The 25116-nt window shown below is 35.7% G+C and overlaps 1 protein-coding gene across 4 annotated transcripts in view; it reads right to left on the bottom strand.

The window, feature by feature from the left end:
* The window catches only part of OTOGL (otogelin like), a 156920-nt gene that overhangs the window by 83992 nt on the left and 47812 nt on the right, over nt 1-25116 (bottom strand). For 3 of the 4 annotated variants that reach the window (XM_082418857.1, XM_082418859.1, XM_082418856.1), the window contains 10 exons: nt 24452-24575; nt 22382-22559; nt 19116-19240; nt 16422-16631; nt 14349-14514; nt 13515-13589; nt 12221-12273; nt 10465-10627; nt 5980-6087; nt 5096-5234 (listed from right to left, as the gene is read on the bottom strand). In XM_082418857.1, coding sequence (XP_082274983.1) covers nt 5096-5234; nt 5980-6087; nt 10465-10627; nt 12221-12273; nt 13515-13589; nt 14349-14514; nt 16422-16631; nt 19116-19240; nt 22382-22559; nt 24452-24575 — 1341 coding nt within the window. The remainder of the gene's footprint in view (nt 1-5095; nt 5235-5979; nt 6088-10464; nt 10628-12220; nt 12274-13514; nt 13590-14348; nt 14515-16421; nt 16632-19115; nt 19241-22381; nt 22560-24451; nt 24576-25116) is intronic. The other variant, XM_082418858.1, reaches the window with a different exon arrangement.

Here is a 25116-nt window from a genome sequence, read left to right on the forward strand (position 1 = left end):
ATTTAAAACTCGACAATCCAGGGACTTCCCTGGTGGTCCAGTGGTTAAGACTTTGCCTTTCAATGCAGAGGGTGCAGGTTCGATCTCTATTCAGGGAGCTAAGACCACTCATGCCTTGTGGCCAAAAAAAACCATAAAACAGAAGCGATATTGGAACAAGTTCAGTGAAGACTTTAAAAATGGTCCACATTAAAAAAACAAAAAAGCTCCACAATCCAGAGATTAAAAAGAAAACAAAAACCTTTACAATTCCTTCAGTGTGTCAGAGTCAAGTAACATTATACTTTCAAGATAAAGTTGAGTAAGTATTAATTTTTAAAAGTCCAATTGGCAAATAAAATGGAAATTTTTATGAATTTTATTACTAGATCCTTCACAGGGCCCAAAAAAATAAATGATAAGTTTTACCAGATAAAAATGAGTTACAAATGACAAAGTCTGGAATTTGTAATCAAGACAGGGAGGAAAGAGAGCTGCTTGACAAAGAAGAAGGAATTAAATATGATATTCACAGAAGTGATTCTTGCCTATGAAAAAGCAGCAAGTAAATGAATGGTGCTGGCAGCCATTCTATCCTTCTCAAAGGAAATGCTGATTCTTAAAAAAATTAATTAATTAATTAAAATTGCAGCAAAAAATCTCCAAGTGTTGAGAAATTTACTATCTGGAATGATAATATTTCAAAACCATGACTACTAGGTTGCATTGGTTAATCACTAATTTGTCTTTGGTATGAAATAATTACTCCATGGTCGAATAAAATATTTCTTGGCTTATCAAGTATATGTTGGTCATGCTGGAGAGGGTGTGGAGAAAAGGAAACCCTCTTGTACTGTTGGTGGGAATGTAAATTGATACAGCCACTATGGAGAACAGTATGGAGGTTCCTTAAAAAACTAAAAATAGAATTACCATATGACCCAGCAATCCCACTACTGGGCATATACCCTGAGAAAACCATAATTTAAAAAGAGTCATGTACCACAGCGTTCATTGCAGCTCTATTTACAATAGCAAGGACATGGAAGCAACCTAAGTGTCCATCAATAGATGAATGGATAAAGAAGATGTGGCACATATATATACAATGGAATATTACTCAGCCATAAAAAAGAAACGAAATTGAGTTATCTGTAGTGAGGTGGATGGACCTAGAGTCTGTCATACAGAGTGAAGTAAGTCAGAAAGAGAAAAACTAATACTGTATGCTAACACATACATATGGAATCTAAAAAAAAAAAAAATGGTTCTGAAGAACCTAGGGGCAGGACAGGAATAAAGACGCAGACATAGAGAATGGACTTGAGGACACGGGGAGGGGGAAGGGTAAGCTGGGACAAAGTGAGAGAGTGGCATGGACATATATACACTACCAAACGTAAAATTCCTAGTGGGAAGCAGCTGCATGGCACAGGGAGATCAGCTCCGTGCTTCATGACCACCTAGCGGGGTAGGATAGGGAGGGTGGGAGGGAGACGAAAGAGGGAGGAGACATGGGGATATACGTATATGTATAGCTGATTCACTTTGTTATAAAGCAGAAACTAACACACCATTGTAAAGCAATTATACTCCAATAACGATGTTAAAAAACAAAAGGCATATACAATTCTAAAACTTGAAGCTTTAGACTTTTAATATTCTTTATATCTTATTTTTACCACATGAACCCTAATGACAGATCTTAACCCAGATATTTAATTAGGTATCCAAATGTTGGAATAACATTTCCTGCAACATGTCTTCTCATATACAGATAGGCATGTCTCATTAAAATCTGAGACTGAACATTATGTATACATTTTTACAGAAGGATATAGTAGAAAATTAAAGTGATGATAGGAAATCAGGTTTATAAAACCTAAAAGCCAAACCTTAATGGCTCTTGCCTGCTAAATAAAATGGCACTGTTATATTGCAGCACCAATAAAAAAAGACTGCTACCATCACTCAGCATCAAACAGAAGAAGATACTTTCATTTTGTCAGGAATCAGAGTTGAGACAAATATTCTTTCTGCACAATCACTTTTCTGTACACTTGAAGCTAACACAACATTGTAAATTAACTATACTTCAATTAAAAAAAACAATCATTGTTTGAAAATTCAGTGGTAAATACTATGATTTCTCTACTGCAAAGACAAATGAGGAGTTAAGGAAAAGCCAGGTAGATCAAATAAGCAGTTGTTAAGAGTTCACCGAATGCCCAGCATTTTGCAAAATGACTGGGGGAAGGAAAAAGGAAATGTAGGTCCTGATCCTTGTTTCAAAACTTTAGAATTTTATTGCAAAATTCTATCTTAATAAATAGAGAAGGCATGTTTTTGTTAACACAGTTTACATTTAATAGGCCCTAAAAATTGTTTATTAAATGAATGAAATGATAATGCATGAGCAAAGACCATTGTCACACATTGGAAAATGTTTGCAAAGACGGTGATACATTGACAAGGTTTAAAATGTTTTTAGTAAATACTTCTAAATAATTTTTTCCATACACAAAATGAAAACAAAGTTTGGCGGAATTTTTGTTTTGCTACATAAAATGAAACCATAAAAAGCATCATTAATTAACCTCAGTGACATATCCAATGGGAACATGTCATGTTTGATACAATATTGTCAATGATACTTTGTTTTTTCTAGATGTGACAAAGTTTACTATTCAGAAGAAGAGAATTTCAAAAATAGTTAAAATTCGTTTTTTAAAGAAGAAAATGCTTTACATCCTTGCTATTCAAAGAGTGGACTATGGACGTGAAACATCAGGGTAGTTTATTAAAAATTGCGGAATCCAAGATACTGCTCCAAACACATAAAATCGGCAACTATATTGTAACAAGATTTCCAGGTGATGTGCATACATACTAAAGCTTAAGAAGCACTGCTCTACATACTTCATGTTAAAGGCATGTATATGCGTTTATAACAAAGATTACTAATTAAGTGTAAGCTTGTGATTTCTACCCTCTAAAAAAATGGTTAAAAAACCGAGCACGTAATTTTTCAGCTCTTATAGTACAACCGTAATTGTGCTAGCCCTTATGAGGAACCCAAAAGCAGTATAACGCAGAGCTCTCATATAAAATGATACACAATCTAATTGAGCACACATAAAATAATCAGAATATAATGGGCTGCTTACTTTTGACATGATGACTATTAAATACAATAGGATGTGTAAGAACAGAACAGGTAAATGTGAACTAGAAAAGTTATTTTGAGGGAGTAGAGGCAATCAGGTACAGGAAAATACCCTGAGAAAAGACATAGAGGAGGGGTGGAGCTAACTGAGACCCTTGAAAGATTATCAAAGGGTCTCAAGGGAAATTTGATTTTATGGAAGCTGGTAATTGGGAGTCAACCGTAGTTCTTAGAAGCAATGACATGATAGCAATGTGAGTCTTAGAAAGATTAACAGAATGAAAAAAATGTATTATTGTAGGGATGAACTTGAGTCAGAAGAGCCTGGAAGTTGAAGGTCAGAGCTGTCCATGTCAATTTGGAACTCAGCAGCTTGTAGATGAGGTTAAGATTGTAGAGAGGGATGATCATACCAAGCATTAGGAGAAAAGGGCAGAGAGCCAAGAACAGACGTCCAGTTCAGTCAACATTCAGTGAACAACTATGTTCCCAGCACAATGCTCTACACTGGTAAGACAATGGTGACTAAGGTTTGGTCCTTGCCCTGAAGGAGCCAACTCAGTCATCTATGGTCTGGGACTTATGCTAAAAGAAAAGGCAACAAAGAGACAATGGAGAAACCTGAAGAGACACTGAAGGGCTCCAACAGCATAATATCGAGAAAGTCAAAAGAAGAGAGATCTTAAGGAATGTCAGAGACACCTAAATATCAAGGGAAGCAAGGATACGGTATAAAATCAGTCTGATACATTTTGAGAAAAAAAGTATCTGTTTATGTATTCAAATCTCTAAATTGTTATTTACTTTTCCAAGCTTCTCAATTTACAACCTAAACTTCAGGGGACAAGAAAATTCTCATGTAAAATTGTTTGCTAAATAAGGCTTGTTCTAAGAGGACAAATACTCATGAATGTATATGTATCACTGTGCTTTTCCTATGCTCCAAATAGTATCAAAACCGCACACACACACACGCACACACAACCCCTATAGGCAACTTGTCATCTTCTATAATTATCTAACTGCCAAATTCATTCCCAGGGATTTATTCTTTAAGAAACTTAAAATTGTTCATAAAGAAGACTAAAAATAGCACTGAAAGGGAAACTCAGTGGTTTCCATTGAGGCTATAGATTTTACTGTTTGTTTTTTATTTAATATAACTAATACAAAATGGGAATATGTCTACTTTCTTGACATATGCTTAAAGAACAGGATCATACATGAACCTCTAAAAACATAAAAGCCTTACCCAGAAAAAAACACACATTCAAGATAATCACAGGTTACCTTGCTGGAGAAAAAGATGTTATTTTGCTTATTCTTGTGCAACTTCTTCCTAAAGCTTACATTTTTCATTTAGAAATTTAATTCTGGGATCAATGATAGCTAAATAAAATTTAGGGATACAGAAAATCCGAATGCATTAAAGATATGAGAAATTTTAAGGATTTTATCAGATATACAAAGTCCAGGGTTTACCAAAGCATATCATCAAAATAGCATGTCTAGAATTGAGAACAATGTCGTTTTGATTGCTACAACTATAAACAATATGTGGTCCAATACATGATTTAATGTCTTATATTTGTATTCACCAAACTAAACCAATAAAAATAAAAATGGCTGACATTTATTGAGCAGTTACTAAATAGCAAGCACTCTCTGAGAGTTTTACATATATTTATTTCATTCAATCCTAAGAACTACCCCAGGAGAGAGGTACAAATATTATCCTCATTTTACAAATGAGAAAACAGAGGCACAGAAAGTTTATGAATTAGCCCATTACTTATACATAATAAAACTTTACAGTGAGTCAAGGAAATTAATTTAAAATTGCTATAACTTTTATAGGTTTTACTAATGATACATGGATTTGATATGCCATGGTCCACCATACTTGTTTCTTACATTGTCTTTACATAATTTTAAGTAAAAGTGACATACCTTTATCAAAAATACCTGGCAATCACTGATATAATCATATTCCAGTCCATCAAAAGAATGATAATGACGGTCCCCATATATTGTGCACACTGCTGGGCATGGATAATATGTGCAGTTGAACATTCCTCGTCGACAAACACTATTAGAAAATAATACAAACACTGTTACCTTTCTAAGAAACCTGGCTCTAATTAGTACTTTTCAAGCAGCATAAATATTGGAAGGTTTGTATTCAAAAGCATTCACTAAGCCAATAGCCCTTATAAATATGCCCAATTCGTTCTGATAACATTTTATTACAATGATAGATAAGGCATATATTTACCACTTTGTCTAAATAAATTATCAGACATCACAACCAAGCCTGGAAATTGTGCCTCGGTCACACAGAAAACAGGTGATGGAATGAAAAATTAAACATACGCCTGCTGGTGGCTAAAAGACCACAATGCCATCTCATCTACTGGAGTCCATTTAAATACCTTAGACAGGACTTGTTCATGAACTTAGAATTTTTATCCACATTTCAAGGAAACTGTATTTCAATTTTATTTTATGGCTTATTTCCAAACAGAAAACTTTCCATCAAATGTGACCTTCTCTTTGGAACACTTATCACTTTCTTATAAACTTGAGATATGTTTTTCCTATTAAATTTTCAAATTGTCATAGTTCATTTTTTTATCCTGGGTTGAACAAATAGGAGTAAAAATAATGATCCCCCTGAAGGCAGTAGCTCCCAACCAACTCCTGAAAGCCTTTAAAATCTTATTTACTCAGACTTGGTTTGCTTTTTGCTGAAATCAGTCACATTAAGGAAACACAAGATGACTGAAACTAATACAATTTCTTAGGAAAACTGTGAAATAAACAGATCTCATTACCAGGTATAACATGGTGTAGCAATCACTTCTCCTGAGAGGTACTCCCAATCTTTCCAGATACACGGACAGCTTTCAGGAACATAACACTTTCCTTTGTGCTCTGCCATTCTTTCAAGTGAAGAAGTAAATGCTATTTAATATAAACTACTAATTTTGGTTTTTTAAAAAATCAGCAATCTTGTCATATTACAAACCATCTATATTTGTTACAGCTGTCGAAAGCATGTTGTATCTGACCTATGGAGGGGTTGAATCCCGTCTTTCTCCCCTATTTTACCACACAGTACCTTTCACATCACAGAAATAAATAAATGCCAGGCAAATGACTGGATGCAAAATTTTAAACTTTTTGTTATCACTTAGTACAACAAAAGGGAGACAGAAGCCTAAATTTCCGGGTAAAGTGAGATATTCTGAAAAAACAATTAAAGAGGAAGTAAGGCTCCCTTTCTTCAATATTTGCTACTTGATAGAAGAGTCTGTGAGTCTAAGAATTTTTTTACAAAATAGTGAAGTATGAGCTGGATAACATTTTCTATTACAGGATAGAGAGAGTAATCAAAAGCTTCTTTTGTTAGTGCTTAAAGTTAAAAACCATGAGGCTTTAGGTGTGTCTTGAATAAGAAACCATTATATCGAGTGTTTCACATTTTATTATTAACATATCAAGTTTTGAATGTTGGTTTCTTCAAAGTGTAAATTCCTTCATGAAAGATTACCCCATAAGAAAGTATCTTAAAATATCTCTGAATACAAAAATTAAAACAAAATCATTATTCATAATCTCAAGGAGAAATCAATTTGGGTGTATTATCAAAATATTTTGATATGAAGATAAAATAAATACATATTATATATAGTAAATATTTCAATACCCTTAATATAAATATATACATATATTTTTCAATATTCCTAAAATCTTTTCTCAAAAATAGCTTCCATAAATAATAATAAAATACTAATAAATACAATGATTTAAATATATAATAGTATAACTATAATAATAAAAGAAATTAAAATAATAAATAATGGATAATAAAATAGTAATAGCAACATTCAAAACTAGCTAGTAAAAATAGATAAAATACATAGTTTTTTTCTGAACTTGCTTTAAAATGTGAGAATTCCATGTTGTCAAAATTAACATAGAAGTCAGGAATCCTGACTTCTTGTCTCTTCTCTCAAATAGAAATAATCACATATGTTCCTTTAGTGCTCTGCTTCCTCGCTCATAGTTTATCTAATGTATATGTTATCCATTTGACTTTAAGTTTCACTCCGGAAGACCATGAATATCTTGTTAATGGTTGTGTTCCAATGCCTAGCACATAGCAGTCACTCAGTTGTTGAGTAAAGGTGAAGAAATGAAACTATTTATATAAATGATGCATCAACTCATTCAGATTTCTTTCTTTCAGACAACAGTGCCCTAGAGTCCATAATTTCTCCCCTCAACCTTCCCAAACTTCTAGCCACTTTCCCTGAGCATTGCATCTCTCTTCTGCCTAGAAAACTAAAAGATTTTTTCTCTCATCACTCAAGACTCAATTTAGTGCAATCTTTTCAGTGCAATCTTTTATGTACCACACTCCCTATATGTAGCAATATGTACAAACCTTTTTTGGAGGGTTTACCACAATGAATTGCAAGTAATTCATTAAACGTCTTACAGAGAAAATAAGAACAATAACAAAAACTAGTATTTTTGAGTGTTAACTATGGCCCAGCCACTGTTCCACCTGCTTTAAATACATCATTGACTCATCTAATCCTAGTGACAATTCCATAAGGTAGATTCTATTGTTATCTTATATATATTTATTTTAGCACCATCATCCCTGTGTCTTAACACAATGTCCCAGATATTAGGTGCTTCATAAACATTGGCTGCTGAATTGTTTAGATAAGGGATGCCTCACCGAAATGAACCACAATTCTTTTTTTTTCAATTCTCATTTCTTTTATTTTTTAAAATATTATTCACATTTTTAATTTTTTAATTGAAGTATAGTTAATTTATAATATTATATTAGCTTCTGGTGTACAGCCTAGTGATTCAGTATTTTTACAGGTTATACTCCATTAAATGTTGTAAGCACAATTCTTAAATAACCAGCCAAACTAGTGGTTTTAAATGGTTACACTGATGACTGATGAGTTTTTCATAACTAATCAAAACTGGAAGAAGAGAGCTGTAAATCACTGTGAATTGTCTGCTTTAAGCAGGTTTGGGAAGTGGGGTTAGTAATAAAATAAACATTTACTGAGCACCTACCATATGACTAGTGTGCTGCATATACTCAACCATCTATGAAGTAGATATTATTACACCCGTTTTAAAAAGATAAAGTTGAGGGGCTTCCCTGGTGGCACAGTGGTTGAGAATCTGCCTGCCAATGCAGGGGACACGGGTTCGAGCCCTGGTCCGGGAAGATCCCACATGGCACGGAGCAACTAGGCCCGTGAGCCACAACTACTGAGCCTGCGCGTCTGGAGCCCGTGCCCCGCAACGAGAGGCCGCGATAGTGAGAGGCCCGCGCACCGCGATGAAGAGTGGCCCCCGCTTGCCGCAACTAGAGAAAGCCCTCGCACAAAAACGAAGACCCAACGCAGCCAAAAATAAATAAATAAATAAATTTAAAATCCTTCAAAAAAAAAAAAAGATAAAGTTGAGACTCCAAGTGGTTAAGATTTGTCCCGAGGTACTTTACCGAATAAGAAAGAGGGGCAACATTTTAACCCATTTCTATATGACTCTTTCCACTATATTACTTTCCATTTCTTTAATCCACAATGATTTCTAAACTAAGGTATGTGGTCCATTTGTAGTGGATGAACTGCTGGCACTACAAGGAGCCCCATGACAACAAGTGACACCAGGCTTATTGTCCTAAAATAAGCCAGCCAAGGTCGCGTGGAAGTCAATACACATCATACTACCAAGAACAACTTTATAATAGAAAGTTCCATCTAACAAAATTATTTCCAAACAGTGAGAGGCCTCTTAGTCAATTCCAACTATACTTATGTCAATAAAATGAGAAGGTGGGAGGAAATTACTTTAAGGTTTTGTAATAAAATTTGACCAGTAAATTAATAAATCACTGTTGAACTAAAAGTCAAAGGTGACAGCAAATAGATATTTTTTTAAATAATAGCATCAACCACAAGCACATGAAACAAAATTAGGATGTAGATTTATTTAATCAGCCATGCATCCCTGAATCGTAATCAAATCAAATAAATCAAGCAATGTTGTAGGGTTCAATTATTTTACTATAATAAAGGTTTTATTTCCCTTGTCCTTTTTACTAAAATGTCTTCCTTGCTCATCTGCTGTATGACCTGATTTCTACCTGCTTTTATTTTCCCAGGCAAGGCCTTGTTCTTTCACACTCCTTCTATGTCCTTTCTTTCTAAAGAGATTGATACAGTCCCATTACTTGGCTCTTCAACCTATTCCAGATGGGGACCATTTAGACAAATGTGACTCTCCTGGGAAACAGACCACAAAACCTCTCTCTTCTTTGCTCCTGGTTTATATGAATGGAGCCCAGGAATCGCTTTGTGTGAGTACGTTCATCGAGAAAGAATGGGTGACCTCTTTGCCTTAGGTGGCCCTCCCTCTGTGCACTGCCTCAATTCATTACCAGAAGAAGGAAGGCCAGTGAGGCCAGATTCCACGTGTGCCTGCAAGGAAGCAAAGAGCCACCAGATTCTGTATTTACCTTCCATGTATACTAGGCATTTCTGCTACTAAAGAAAATTTACAAAGATAAGAGTAAATTATGCTGCCATAAAATAGTGACCCATACTTATTGAGTGTACACACACACACACACACACACACACACACACAGGCACACACACCACATTTCACAATGCCTGAGACTTTAAAGGAACTTGCAGAAAAACCACGCAGCTGATATCGGCAGGGCTGGGATTTGAAACAGGTGTGTCTGAAGCCAGAGCTCCCACTGTTAGCCACTGCCCTAAGTAACCTCAACACACCATTTTCTGTAACATCCATTAGATAGATCAGTTGGCATCAATAATATAACTTAAAATCGACAAGAGTAACAGCACAACAGAATATACAAAATATATGTACTTCAAGTGTTTTGAATACAGAGTGGCTCACTATCATTTTCCCAAAACTGCAGTTGAATCAGGAGGTAAATGCCAAGTCCATCCTGAAATGAGATCTCTCCTCGATTCACTGCATTACTTTAATTATATTGTATACATAACATATTGCGACATTATTTAGTCATGTGTTATATGTGATATGCATCTCACACATAACATATGTGATATGTTCCATGAGCACAGAAAAATAATTACAACAGTCTTCTAGTTACCAACTCAAAGTGAACCACTAGTCAGAACACAATTTTAGCTATTCCTATAAATAATGTTTTTAAGTGCTCTTGTGTTTTCTATCAAATTCTAAACGTTCTGTATTATCAAGAAAAAGAGGCTTACCCTGGAGCACAAACACAGCCACTTATGCAGGGTGATGATGGGGCACAAGTGAAGTTCATAGCCAGGTTTGCACATGTAGTTTCACAATTTACACCACCAGCTGGTAATTCAGGGTCAGGAAACCTACAGTCGAAATACTGCTTTCCCTCGGGGCAGATGTGAACTTCAGGGACAAGGCACAGATAAAATACCCTTAACTTTGTATTTGCTCCATACATTTAATCTTTTCGACATGCATTTGTCATCAAAACACAATTCACCATAGAATACAGTGTATTTAACAGTAATAACTGATCTTACTCTGTGATGTTTGGTTCATGAGCTTACAAACATTCCCTAGACAGATTTCCTTTCATCACCTAAATTTCCAAAATCTATTTTGAGTTTGAACACTTTAGCTGCCTTCCATAACGCAGTAAGTAAACAACTAGTATATAATTTTCTGAGATCAAGAACCAGGGTATTTTGATTAATCCAAACATACATTATCAATTTTTGAGGACTGACAGTACAGTATATTTAAACTTTACAAAGTTGTATGTTTACAACAAACACATGATACTTTTAGACCTTGCTTCACCTCTGAGTCATTATTTACATTAGTCCTCACTATAATGTAGAAGTGCAGAAAATGGACATAATTACAGGCAGGCTAGGGGTTACATATTGCTCCAGAAACTTTTGAGCTCAGAGGGATTAAATAACAGCTCTTATCTGGGGCCAAAAGGAATCTTGGGGATTCCTCTGTGAGAAGTCTGGCCACCTGGGCATCCTTTTCTTCAATGCTGAGCCACCCTGACGCAAATGGGGCAAGGGAGGGAGGGCCTAGTAGCTATTGAATATGTGTGTGGTCCATGAACATACACTGTAAAGAAGTCCTAGACAGCCTGAATCCTCATAAATTGAATCCAGGGCATATAATTTAAAGCTAATTTATAAAATATATTACATAACTGTGCAAATCAATAACAAAGCAATAGCTCACAATTAGTTTTAGCAGCCTACACTCTTCCTGCCCATTAAAATCAACAAAAGGTAGTTTTGTTTAGTATTTGCCTAGAATTTATCCACAGTGACCAAAAATTTGAGGCTTTCTGTGTGGTGAAAATAAATAATATAAAGGGTCTCCTAATATATACGATCTTCAGGAATGATATGCAATCATAAGATGATATTCTCAAGAGAGATGGCAGTCGATGTCATTTTACATGCCATTTTTAATTAATGGCTGCTACTGCTAAAGCTTTGCTACTTATAATGTAGCCCAGGACCCAGTAGCATTAGCATCACTTCGGCCATCAACAGAGATGTTGCAGGCATCACCCCTGACCTACTGAATCAGAATCAGCATTTTAACAAGATCCCCAGGTGACTGTGTGTACATTAGAATCTGCTGGTCTGGAGTAGGGTTTCCCAACTGCTGTTGCACAAGTGAGTTCTGACAGGTGTCTGGATACATATCCCTAAAGCCTTTGGGGCACCTGGGGTGGTGCTGGGATAGGCAGCATCAAGGCAGCATCCCTGGGTTGATCAGCTCTGCCCCTAAGCAGCCTTATATGTCCACCCCACACTGTCCTACAAATATTATAATTCCGAATGTGAAAAAAGTTAGGAAGCGCCAGAGTACCATGTTGAGAAACATTCTAAGGCTATTCCTCCACGCACATTGGCAAGGGGATTAATAACTTCTGCCCTAAGAGTAGGAGCAGTACTAGAGGCACATTCTCTTTAAGGAAAACATCTATCTAGATCTTACCAGTAGAGGGTGTTGCTAATTCATCACATTTCACAGTCCCATTTGAACACTGGCTGGTAGAAGTAAACAAATAGTTAATTCATGAAACCAAACCTCAAGTTTTTTCTGTATTTCAGAAACAATATAACATGCAAGAATTGACAAATACGATTTTTCCTTTTTACAAATAAGTTATTGGTTTAGGCCCAATTGGAAGAGAGCTATTTCAGTTCAACACATTTTTATCAAACGCTCATATATGTGTGGGGCACTGTGACAGGCATGGGGAATTCAAAGACCAAAATTCGCAGTCTTTAGCCAAGTGCCTACTATATTATAGTAGGAGAGAAAGACATACAAATAAATAATTTAGCCAGTGTGATATGCAACATAGAAACATTTAAGACATAGAAGTAAAGCACCAAAAAATGTTTAAAAATCTGTTAGCAATTGACATCAGGGCAGTCAAAGAAGATAAAGTCGGGAAGATTTTGAAGAAGGGATGGAGGTTACGATATAGATTAAAGTAGGAAGGCTGTCACACTGAGTGGAGATGTAGTACAAAGCCATGGAGGGGTAGGACAGCTTTCCATGCGACAGAGTGCCATGTGGGAAGTGACAGGGGATGCAGATGGCAAAGGCCATCTGCAAAGAGTCAAAGGCCAGCTCCTAGTAAGACACTAAGAATTTATCCGCGAAGTGAGTCACTAAAGACCTTAAACACAGATGTGATATGGTTGGTTTGAATTCTAGAAAAGTCATTCTGGCAGCAGTGTGGAAGATAGAGTGAAGTCCAATCTTACAACCTGAGTTCGAAAGTCAGGGCATAAGGCAAAAACCAAATTCAGGCAATGTGAACCTTGAAAATCCCTTAAGAAGATATCATGATAAGGAAAAACACACCAGTTCTCAATAAACCAGCGGATAAACCACAAAACTAAAACCCCTCAGGAACTTATAGTATTTGAGCACTCATCTCATCCTTAACTTTTATTTGAGAACCAAACTGATCAAAGGCCTTCCGTTTCACTGTTTGACACTTCAATTCATAGCTCTTTTCTGCAGTTATGAGCACAAGACTCAGGCATTCCACGGTGAAATGTAATATATACATGTGGTTTAATATATATATATATATATGTATATATTAGGGTTTTACATATATAAATGTAATATATATGGTTTAAAAGTTTATATATTAAGGTTATCTGTATTTTTCAAATTATAGGTGTCATATTTCAATTTATGGTTTTGGTTAAGAAGTTATATGACTACATGTTATTTGTCAAGAACAATCACCATCACTGAAATCTACCATAAGCCTGAGGGCGTTGGGATGAGCTCCCCAGGTTGGTAAATGCTGCCTCTGTAATGACACCGACAGTGAAATCTGTAAGGAAAAGAAAGGGTTAAATTAACAAAATAGGATATAAATTTTTTAAAAAACACTGAAATTCAAGCAGACCATATGCTCTGTACTGGTAATTTTAATGCACAGTCTAACATTACTCCATGAGATTCCATGCAATTCTGTTATACAAATGTGAAGCCTTGTGCAGCTTTAGATTTTGTTTTCTAAATTCAAGCTCTGTATTGTTTTAGTGACAGAACAGACTGTGTTGTTTTTGTCACCAAATAAAAAGTCCCTGAAGGCACTTCAGAGAAACACAACTGGTATATCATTTAGCCTTATGTAGACAACAAAAGTCTTTATGTCATATGAGATTTGAGAAATTTCTGGGCGCTGAGAGACATTAAAATCCTGCTACTAAAATCTGCCACATGACCGTGAAACATAAACCTTGCTATCATTATTGATATGGCAAAAGCAAGTGGGAATAAACTTCAGGATTAACCATCAGATTCCTTAGCTCTTTCTATAGAGATTTTGTGAACACATACAGGGCTAACAAATAAATAAAAGTAAAGACATTAAGAAATATTAAAGAAACAACTCACAAGCAGATCTTTGCATATACGCACACTTATTTCATGGAAAAAGTGACTGTTTAATAGTGGAAAAAATTTATGGTGCTGAGTCAATTAGATAAAAAAAAGAAAGAAAGGAAAGAGGCATGATAGCCCATTTATCCTGTAAGGGAGAAAAGAGATAAAAACTGGACGCTGTCAACCCACTCCTGTGACGTACATGGGCACACAAAAGCTAAGTGTGTCTTCATAGTATTTGCCTTCGGGACAGTTGCAGCCTTCAGCACAGTCATCGTGACACTGTTCTGGGGAAGAGAGAGAGATGCAGGAGCGGCGACAGAAGGAGGAGCAGTGATGGTACATCATGCCTTTCTGGCACACCACCCCTGAGGACGAAGAAGCATCGGTTGAGAAAGATCTCCACAGGCCCGAGAAGCATTTTACGCTGGGTTATACGTCTATGATAGACATAAATCACGAAAAAAGAAGATCTCTTACATCAATAAACCTAGAACATTACAGAATCCTATATCATAAATAAGTTAATTAATTAATTAATTAATTAAACAATTCTTTGCCTCGGTGTAACTGAAGAACAAAATTTCTATGTGAACTATATTTAAGTGTGACATTCCATAACATTCTTTAAGTCTGTGCTATAATTTTTTAAAAATATTTTTAAGGTATTTTATCCGTCTAAATAAACTTCCTTTCCTCACATTTTAAATTTATTTACTGCTATACTGACACCACCTTCTTCTTTGACATTATTTAATCCTAAGTAAACTGTTAGTCCTCTACAAATAACACAAAACTTGACTTTATCAATCTGTACTCACAGCTCCTGTTTTTTGCCTTTTTAATCATGTTTGTACTTTTTGCTAGACCCTCCAATTTCTTTTTAGAACAAACTGAACTGATTACAGTAGGCAAACTAAAATAATCTAAAAACACACTTGCACAAACAAGAATGCTGGATAAAACACAACTGAAATAATGTTAAATGTATAATTGATCTTGTGAGAAAAAAATGGGGCTGGAGGGTAACTTCTCCATACGTCAGAAGTAAAGAGAGAAATAAAATTCAGAACTTTAAGTAGAGGAAGGGAGGATGGGTCCCAGTAATCCTGGATCTGATATTTAACTCTTAAGGAAATGGAAAATGAAAGTTGGTCCTTTTCAGGGCAAGGAATTGGGAGACCCTTAACTTGGACCTCCAAAAAAATCTCCATCGTCAGTTTAAAAGATGGACTACAGCAGAGGTCAGCAAACTTTTTTTGTAAAGAGCTAAATGGCAAATAGTTTCAACTTTTCTGGCCATACAGTCTCTGTCACAGCTACTCAACTCTACCCTTGTAGCTCAAAAGCAGTCATAGACAATATGCAAACATATGGGCAGTAAACTTTATTTTCAAAAACACGGGAAGCCCAAGTGTGTAATTTGCCAACTTCTGGACTAGAAGAAATCTGCTCATAGTACAGGGAGATTCCAGGAAAGCTTCTCTAACTCTGTGGGGTCTCTGATGAAATAAAGTATCCTCTGAGAAATCAAATTCCTGCACAGGTTTGGTATATGAATTTACATTACTTTTATATTTACATTATTTTTGTCTTAGAAAGCCCAAGCTGAGAAATTAACATCAAAACTGGCCAGTGTTACTCCTGGAATAATAGGAAAAAGTGTTTTGAAACCACTGAGGGATGAAGAGATGGAGAGAATGATGCTCCCGAAACCCAGGTCACAGAAGATTCTAACAGGGGTAAGGGGAATGGGCAGCCTTGATAATGAAAGATTAACTCATAAAAGAAATTATAGAACAGTAAGGAAAGGAAACAATCTACCATGCATGATAACAACAGACATCATAACCAGGAAGATTCGAGCCCTAAGAACTTGAGATAATAATTGCCTATTGCGTAATTTACCTATTTACTTACAAATCTGTGTCACTATACCACATAATGATTTCCCATACTTTCCAATATTTAGAACATTTCTATAAGAATTTTTTCAAATGTTTCAAATTATTTCTGTTGCATATTTCAAACCATACAACTACACTATAATTTTGCTTATGGTAAAAATAGTCAAAAGCCATTGGTCTTATCCAACAGAGCTCCAATTTTAAGAAATAAAATATTTCACTTTTTTTCATGTTTACACATTATAATAAGTCAAATAACTTAAGCAAATATTGACTTTTTGTTTAAAAAAATAGCGGTAATTACAAATACAAAAATCTCTAAAGTGTTATTTGATCATCTTTATCAGTGACAGTGCCATCATACTCACCACAGAATGAAATCTGAGCTCTGAAATCGATGGGAACACCACGCTGGCCACAGAGGTAGGCATAGTGGGCAAGAGCATTGCATAGGCAGGCGCTTCCACACTTGCACGCATCGTGGCGGCATAGCTGATAGTACAGCCCAGGGCTAATATAGATGTGGCAAGGAGCAAAGAGCTCTTGGTGGATAACATCACAGTGTGCTGCATATCCAACTAACAGACAAAGAACCCCATTAGCACTTCATTTACTAGTCTAGCTAGTATCAAATACCCCTAAAGTGTCAAATTCCAGCACTATCCAAGCATCTTGCTTTCCTAGAAATACACTGTACTGCATATTATTTTCAATAAGAGCCAATATTTTCAGCTTACACTTTTTTTGGTTTGTTTTTACTTTCGGTAATATTGGTAACAGCACTTAATCCATATTTAATATTCTTCTAGCAAAAAAAAAAAAAAAGTATTGTGTTATACCTGAATAACTTGAGCAACAGAAGGGTTAACTGACAGAAGTGGCCACAATTACCCCATCGCCTGAGGACCATCTTAGGAAATCACCATAATTCTGCTCTAAAGAACTAATGAGTATTAGAAGGTTTATCTCCCGACATCCACACACAATAAAAGCAGTGCCAATTGTGGATGTTATGGCAATTCCCTGGAATACACAATTATCCAGGAAGGACTAGGAATCATCTCACTCCAGTGGAGTCTCTGAGGTAAATAGTAATGAGGTAGATGCCACATAGCCATTGAACGCAATATCTGCACAATGCCTGATAAATACTAGGAGCTCAATAATGTTTGATAAATGAATCTATGACGAACACATGAATAAATGAATAATGAATAGAAATTGGTAATGGAACATATGCTAAAGGCTATGAGCTATCACTACCAAGACATTTGAGGGGATGTGCATAATAAGTTCTTGAAATGTGTTGACTTTTCCTTGAGAATGACTGATCAGATATAATTCTTTATGGGAGTAACCAAGTTTGACAAAACAATCTGGATTTCATCTTTCTGAAAAAGCCTCGTCCTGTGATTTCTTGGTGCAATGGACCTTGATTGCATTGATTTCTTCACAGATAAAATTAATCAATCTTTGAGTTGTCATTGTCTCTGAGAGACAAGATGAGCTGCTAGAGATCAGAATTTTTTCACTACTGAGGAATTATACTGAACTTTTTTTGTTGACCATTTTAAATATATTTATTATTGGAAACACATGGTAATTATCTAAGTAATTACCTGAGTATTATATATTTTTGCATTGTTATGCACATAATACATGAAAACAAATGACAGACTATAACAGCATACTATTGGCATATATACTCCTAATTCCCAGGATCTCCAAGCAAGGGCTTTTATTGCGTGCCCTAAAGATTTGTAGATCAAAAAACATTCCTACTGACATTAAGGGAAAGGGTGACTCAGAAAATCCTTGTTTAAAAATATCCTTCAGAATCCATATCAGAGTTGACTTTCATCTATTTATTTTCCTTTCTTTGGGGATCTTTTTGAATTTACCTATTTGAAATTAAAAAATAATAGTTCATGGCAAAGATGAACAAAAATAATATCTAAAATATATATGTCATAGATGACATAAGATATGGGGACAAAAATGATAAAAAAAAATATATAACAAAATGGTAGGGAATAAAGGAGGTCATTAAAGAAACAACCAGAGAAAATTGAAGTAGAGTCCAACTGATAAATTAGAAGTTGGCCTAGATTAAAGAAAAAAAAAAAATCACTAAAAGCAAAATTATCTTGTTTTCTTTCCAGGATGCTAAAAGTATAAGTTAATAATAAGGACCATAGAACAATAAACAGAATCCTTCCAAACAACCACTACAAAATCCAGAAACTCTACTAACTTCTCATGGGTACTCAATCAATATTAATAATGAATTTTTAAAACTACATAAAAACAGTAAACTAGCCAAAATAATTAAAGGAACAAATTTAAATTATAAAAATATCTATTTAAGCATGCACATTAATTTTCCTTCACAAAGTGATTTTACAAAAAAAAAAATACGCCTTCTTTTATTGAACAGTAAAATAGCCTTTCACATGGTCTGCTGTGGCTTTAGTAAGAAAAACAATACAGCCAAAAATTCTTGGCATGTGAGTTGCACTGTCATTGTAAATTGGAACTCTATGACCATCTCAAATTGTTACACACCTGACGGCACAAAGCTTCTCTGGATCACTGGCTTCCTGCTTATGAAGCCATAATACGTTCTGTGAGTAGGAACTCGTAGTGTGACATCAATAAACAGGAGAATTCACACGCACTGTCACACTATGGAACGGAAGTTGAATATCCCAAGACTATACGAGCATTATTAGAATACTTCCAGAGATTTTTCTTTAGCATTTAAATAATCTGAAATACCCAAAATGCTAGCTCACATCTGGGAACAGTTGAGGGATTTCTGAACACCTAAAATAAGTAAATTTATGAATGCAGAGTAGTAAATAAAATAGTCATTTTCTGGAGTTCTTTTTTAAAGTAACCTAGATTACATAAAGAGGCATATGTATTAAACAAAAATACATAAAGAATGGCATCGATTTTATCATAATGAAGAAAATCAGAATTTAAAATCACTATCTAATTTTACAAAATTACAGTAATAAAGAGGACTTTTTCCTAGGTTTACATGCAGAAAGACTTACTGTTTTGTTGATTAATGTTGCAAGGGTCCACCATAGGAACATGAACAGGTGCAAAACAAGTGGAGGAAACTCTCCATGCATTTGCATGAAGTTGTGGGGTACCTTCTATCATGCCTGAGGGAGAACTAGAAAGCAAATATAATATTCTCTTAGCCTCTCCCATTCATTTCCTTCCTTCAGAGTCTTCAAATATTGAAAAAAGAGAATACTACTTTTTTTAATTTACAAAGAAATCTTAGAGCTTGAAATGTTTTATTACATTTTTAAATATACACGGTGTTAGCTTCCTATTATTAAGACTTTACAATGTGTCAAATTGTAGACATACATGGTTTTATTTAATAATCATTTCAGCCTTGTGAAGGAAACACCATTATCCCCATTTTAGAGAGAAGGCAAAGCAGAAGCTTAGAGAAATATTAATGTTCACTCAGCTGCTAAGTGTCAGAGCCGAGATTCAAACGTAGTCCACACCACTTTGATGAAATATCACTCAAACAACCAAAACATGAATGCGTGTGGTTTAGGGAGGTGGAGGTAGGGAGCTCACGTGATTCTTTTCAGGGTAAAGACAAATGTCCTAAAGAAGAAATAGTCTACACTGCTGGCTCAGTATTTCAATTTTCATTATGAGGCCTGACATACTGAGGTTCCACTGTGAGGTTGGGCAAACAAACCAAGTGAAAATTAAGGAGAAATGGTATAAGAGGCACTCTTCACCCAAGTTTTCTCACTTCTTCAGTTCCCTCAGCAAACCAAAATGGAAGAGAAATATCTACCCTTCAGGCTTATAAACCACAACAATGTTTAAGAGCCAGACACTAAAATGCCCCCTCCAGAAGTCATCAAGATTTAGTAACTCATCAGCCAATAGTGAGTGACAATCCCTTCTGGAGCTGTGCCAGACACTGTCAGAACTACTTAGAGAATCAGGTTGGACTAGGTTTCCTGTAGGAAGCTTTGACCGAGCAAAACTTCACTAATGCAAGCCACAACTGCATGAACTGCTACAACACGGCCAAACAGTAGAGTAGCATTTATCTTCACTCAGTGTCCAAATAAACATAACTACTTTGACTACCATTTATCTCAATTACCAATATGAAGCTATATGGAGCTTCTCACCACAAAGACAGGAGGAAAAGAGGGAGCCACACAAGCTACTCCACCATGCTCATCCCTTGTAGCCACCCTTTCCTTCTCTTTCCTATTCCTCAAAATGAAACTATTCTAGAAATGTATAGAATTATAACAAACACCCAATCCAAAATCTAATTTTGCTCCAATGAGAACACGAAGACTCACAGAAATTTCATGACTTGCACTAGATCTTCTCATTCTTTCCCTCTCCATCCCTCTTCATCCCTACAAAGCACAATAAAATAGGTCAAGGTGATAGGTGTACTCAGGATTCCCAGGAGGAACTGACTCAGAGCTTGGCTCTCTTATTTCATTTAATTCACTTAAAACAATAAATACCAAAAAAAGGAGCTGAAATGTAGATCCATTTATTTATTGCATTCATTTTATAAAATAGCCTTTCAGTTCACCGTAGTTAACTTACTAAAACAAGGCATACAAAATAAATTTTCAAGTAATTAATATTTTCCATTCATTATGTTTGCAGATTCACATTAACTTTTGTGATACAAGGAATTTTAACTGCTTATGCTGGAAAGCTAAACAATGTTTGAAAATTATCTCTGACTCTGAAATATTATCCTGCACTGTTATCAGGCCTGAATGTTTATACATGGAGGAGACTGGTGCCTCAGAAAGAGGCAGACAGATCTGCCATCTGTTATACATTGACTACTAACCCATTCTGACAAACAGGAAGAGAAAAGGCTTAATGTCTCCTCTGCACATCTTAACCAAGTCACTTAATATAGTTTCTGTTTCACAAATTGATAAGAAATCAATATTCTGATCTACCAATAAATGAAACAAACAAACAAAAAAACCCGTAAATGACCTAAAAGCAAATTAATTACACAGGAGAAAAGGTAAAAGAAACTCTCTTTTAAAATTAAAAAATTTAAATGCCCTTTCTCCTTGCCAATCCAAATTCTCTTCTTGGTGCCGCATCAAAAGTCCTACCTCCATTCAGTTCAACTGTCTAGTGCATATAAGGTACTATGCTAGTTCTTAAGAATATAAGGATTAAGGACACAGTCTTTATTCTCAAAGCCTTTGCAGTTTTAAGTGGAAACCAGACAGATAAATGGCAGATTTTCATAGATAACAGAGTCAAAATTAACTTTGGTGGGACACAAACTCACTTTTTGAAGCAAATAATGACTGAGTTGGTTTGAAAAATAAATAGGAGTTAATGGGGAAGATTAGGAAGGGGACAGAACCCAAAGCAGGAAGAATATGCAGAAGTGTTTTTTTAAATGGCATTTGGAGAATGGCTTCTCCAGGAAATGCTCCCTGCCTACCCAGCCCACACTGACCTACTCAAAATTTTGCTGTGCTTCTAGCCACAACCACACAAGTTAACACTTAACTTTTTGAATTCACCTCAGTATTTTTATACATATTGTGATTAATACCTCACCTAGAACAAATTATTTCTGAAAGACGGTTGTCCCCTCCCAATCCACAATATAAGCTCCTTGAGGATGGGAACCATGTTTTACTGCCTTTATTGTCCCACAGTGCTGAGCACAGTAACAGGTGCTCAAAGCATTTACACTAAGTTATACACCATGTCTTATCACATGTAGGTGAAAGTGCTTTGTCGATACAAGGGGTATAAATGTATTTTATTGCTTTTTCTCCTAATGAAACACCAACTATCATAAAATCCAATTAACTTAGATGCCACAATGTTGCTTTAGAGATATCATTCATACCAAATGATACTAAGACTTTTTAAAGGCAGCAAAATTTTTTTTACATAAAATACCACTAAGCTTGATAGGATAGGTGGCAGAGAGAGAATAACGGGAAGTTATTCTGCGGGTAGCCTTCAGGCTCTTGAGTCTCACTACCTAAATCCAAAGTCCAGCTCCACTGTATTTGAGCTATGTGACTGAGCTATTTATTTGTCACTTTGGTGCCTCAGTTAGCTTCCTTAACTATAAAACAGAGATACTAATCAGGGGATTGCTACACAATTTAAATACAATGATCCATGTAAAGCTCTTGGAACAGTGAGTACTAAGCTATTATTAGTTAAGTAAACATTTTTAATGTAAGAATTTATATCCTCTAAACTACTAGTCATTAAATTATGTTAGCTATACAGAGATCATACTTACAGAAAATCATCCCTTATGTTCCCATTAAACGTGCCACACAGACCCAACGTTCTTCTTTTCCACGCACTAGTGAGCTGAATATAAATTCTTTCCCCATCTATAGCAAACAGAATCTTTAAACCAAACGTGGTTTTTAGAAGAATAAATAAGGATGACAGAGTCTGAATTTCAACAATTCCTGCAGGAAAAGAACATACATAAATCAGCTTTGAGATTCATAGGCAGTGTTCTGAAATGCTAATGTACAACATCAGGAGTCTTCTTCCAAAAGACTTCTTCCCAGTTCCTGCTCCTCTGCCCCGGGGCCAATTTTCACCACCTTGTGCCTTCTTTCTTTTCTTCCATTTCCCGTCTGTCCTCCTTTCTGGGTCTTCAGCAGATATTTTTAATAGATTGTCAGGTGCACATGTAATTTCAGTTGGCAAGCATCTCATGGTGGGGGTGGACAGTCCTTAGACATTTGAAATCTGATCTCTTTTCCTTAACGTGTGTGTGTGTGTGTGTGTGTGTGTGTGTGTGTGTGTGTGTTTTCCCACGAATTGGTCATGATTCAATAAGGAAGGGGCACTTTTTCAAAAATTCCCCATTCCTTTGAAACTGTCAGCAAAAAGGGGAGCACAGCACTAGAGAAGCACCATTTTATGAGACATCTTTAGCGAAGAGAAACTTGTGCTCAACACTGAATTTGACTTTTGCAACCAGAAGAGTTGCTCCTGCATCCCTATCACAATTTCTGCCATCAGTCTGGTCACCAAACCCAGAAATCTGAGAATCATTCTTTGATCACTTCATTCCCCTTGTTGTCCTTCCCCAACCAACCCCAATCCAATCCATCACCGAGTTGACAGCACTATTTTTCTAAATAAAATTTCAATCTGTTTTCCTCTCTCCATCTCTACTGTCACTGTCTTGGATCAGTTCCTCCTCATTCCTTGTATGCCCTGCTCTAATAATACCCTAACTATTATCTGTGCCTCCTGTCTAACATTTCTCAAAGCCATTTCCATAGTGTTGTTATAGTAGTCTACCAAGAAAAAAAAGACAAAGTTAGTCTCCTCATTAAAACTCATTGCTTATTTGGTTGAAGCATATGAGATTGTCATCTTTGTACATAAAAATGGTCAAATAATAACAATTGCATATTCAATTTCATATCAAGTTCAATCAACATCCTGGCACGACATTGACTGTGACCATGTAACTTATAACACAATTCAAGACATTTCTGAAAGCAAAACAGACTATTATTAGTAACTATACTGGAACACAGGCATGAACAGGGCCTCCCAGGAAAACCACAAAGTATGATGCCCTGTATATAAGGCATTCCCCGTGGAATAAAGAGATACAAGCTACTATGTATAAAACAGATAAGCAAGAAGGATACATTGTACAGCACAGGAAATAACAACCATTGCTTTGAAATAACTTTAAATGAAGTACAATCTATAAAAATATTGAATCACTATGTTGTATACATAAAACTAATATAATATTGTAAGTCAACTATACTTCAATTTAAAAAATAAGGCCTTCCCCATTCTCATCCCCATCTCTTTCCCTCTTCTCATCTCTGGACATTCTGCACTCACCCTCTTCATGCTGCAGCAATGCCAAAGTAGTTACAGTTCCCCCTAAACATACTGCATAGTTCTCCTCTTTGCTATGCCTAGAACACTTCCCCCATCTCCTTCATCCTGGCAATTCCTCAGCTGTAAATGCTCAATGAGATAGTCCCTTCCTTAAGAAAACTTCCTGACCATACCTGCAGGGTTGAGTGAGTTGTACCTAATCATTTAGACCCCCAAAGTCCCTATGCATATCTTTGGGTTTATCATATTTTTAAGTGGCTGTTTACTTGTATCTCTCCTCTTCCAAACTCTAGTCCACTTGAGATAAACAGTAGGTCCCATAAACATGGCGGTCTCCACTAAGTCTGGCTGAGGAGCTGGCAACACATAGTCACGCAATAAATGTTAGGTTAGTCGGCTAATGGGAAAGGACTCCATTGAAGTTGTGCTGCTGTTCTTGTTCATGTAAGAAAAGTACACCATCAGCATTGCTTCTTACCATTCAGACTGAAGCCCTGGTTAGGACTGGTGAGGATCTGTCCTCCCCTACTAAGGGTCACTTGTTTGTTGAAATCATCCTCCAGAATTAGAGTTACAGACTGAAGGCAGACCAAGCCAAGGTTCTGCATAAAAATCAAATTATCAATTAAAGGAGTGAGAGAGAGAGAGAAAGACATAGAAAGGGACAGGACCAACGGGAGAAGGAAATGGGAGAAGATGAGGGAGAGAAAGGAGAAAAGAAAGGAGAGAGTGCACATGGATAAAAATTTATGGTATATAGAAAACTTGAGAATAAGCAATATAATAAAGTAGTTACTACATCTTATTGTGAATCTAATATAGCCCCATTACTAATAAAATATATCTTTATGTAGTACATTAAATATACCATATACATACATACACTTTACACAGATTATTAAATAGAAATGTTTTCAATAAAGTGCCAATAATTATGTTTTCCATAGTGCATAATTAAAGTATCTTTCCAAATTCATTTGTGGTATATTAACTATTTTAAAAACTCAATGTAGAAAAGAACAAAGAGAATTACTGTTCCGTGCAGAAGGTTAACTGAGACCTAACATATTGCAAAAGAAAAAAAAAAAAATTAAACTAAAAAAAAGCTAAAAAAGTAGACTGGAATTTTGTTGGAAACAACCA

Source organism: Balaenoptera physalus (assembly GCF_965194825.1).
Source record: "Balaenoptera physalus genome assembly, chromosome: 13".
NCBI classification, from domain to species: Eukaryota; Metazoa; Chordata; class Mammalia; order Artiodactyla; family Balaenopteridae; genus Balaenoptera; species Balaenoptera physalus.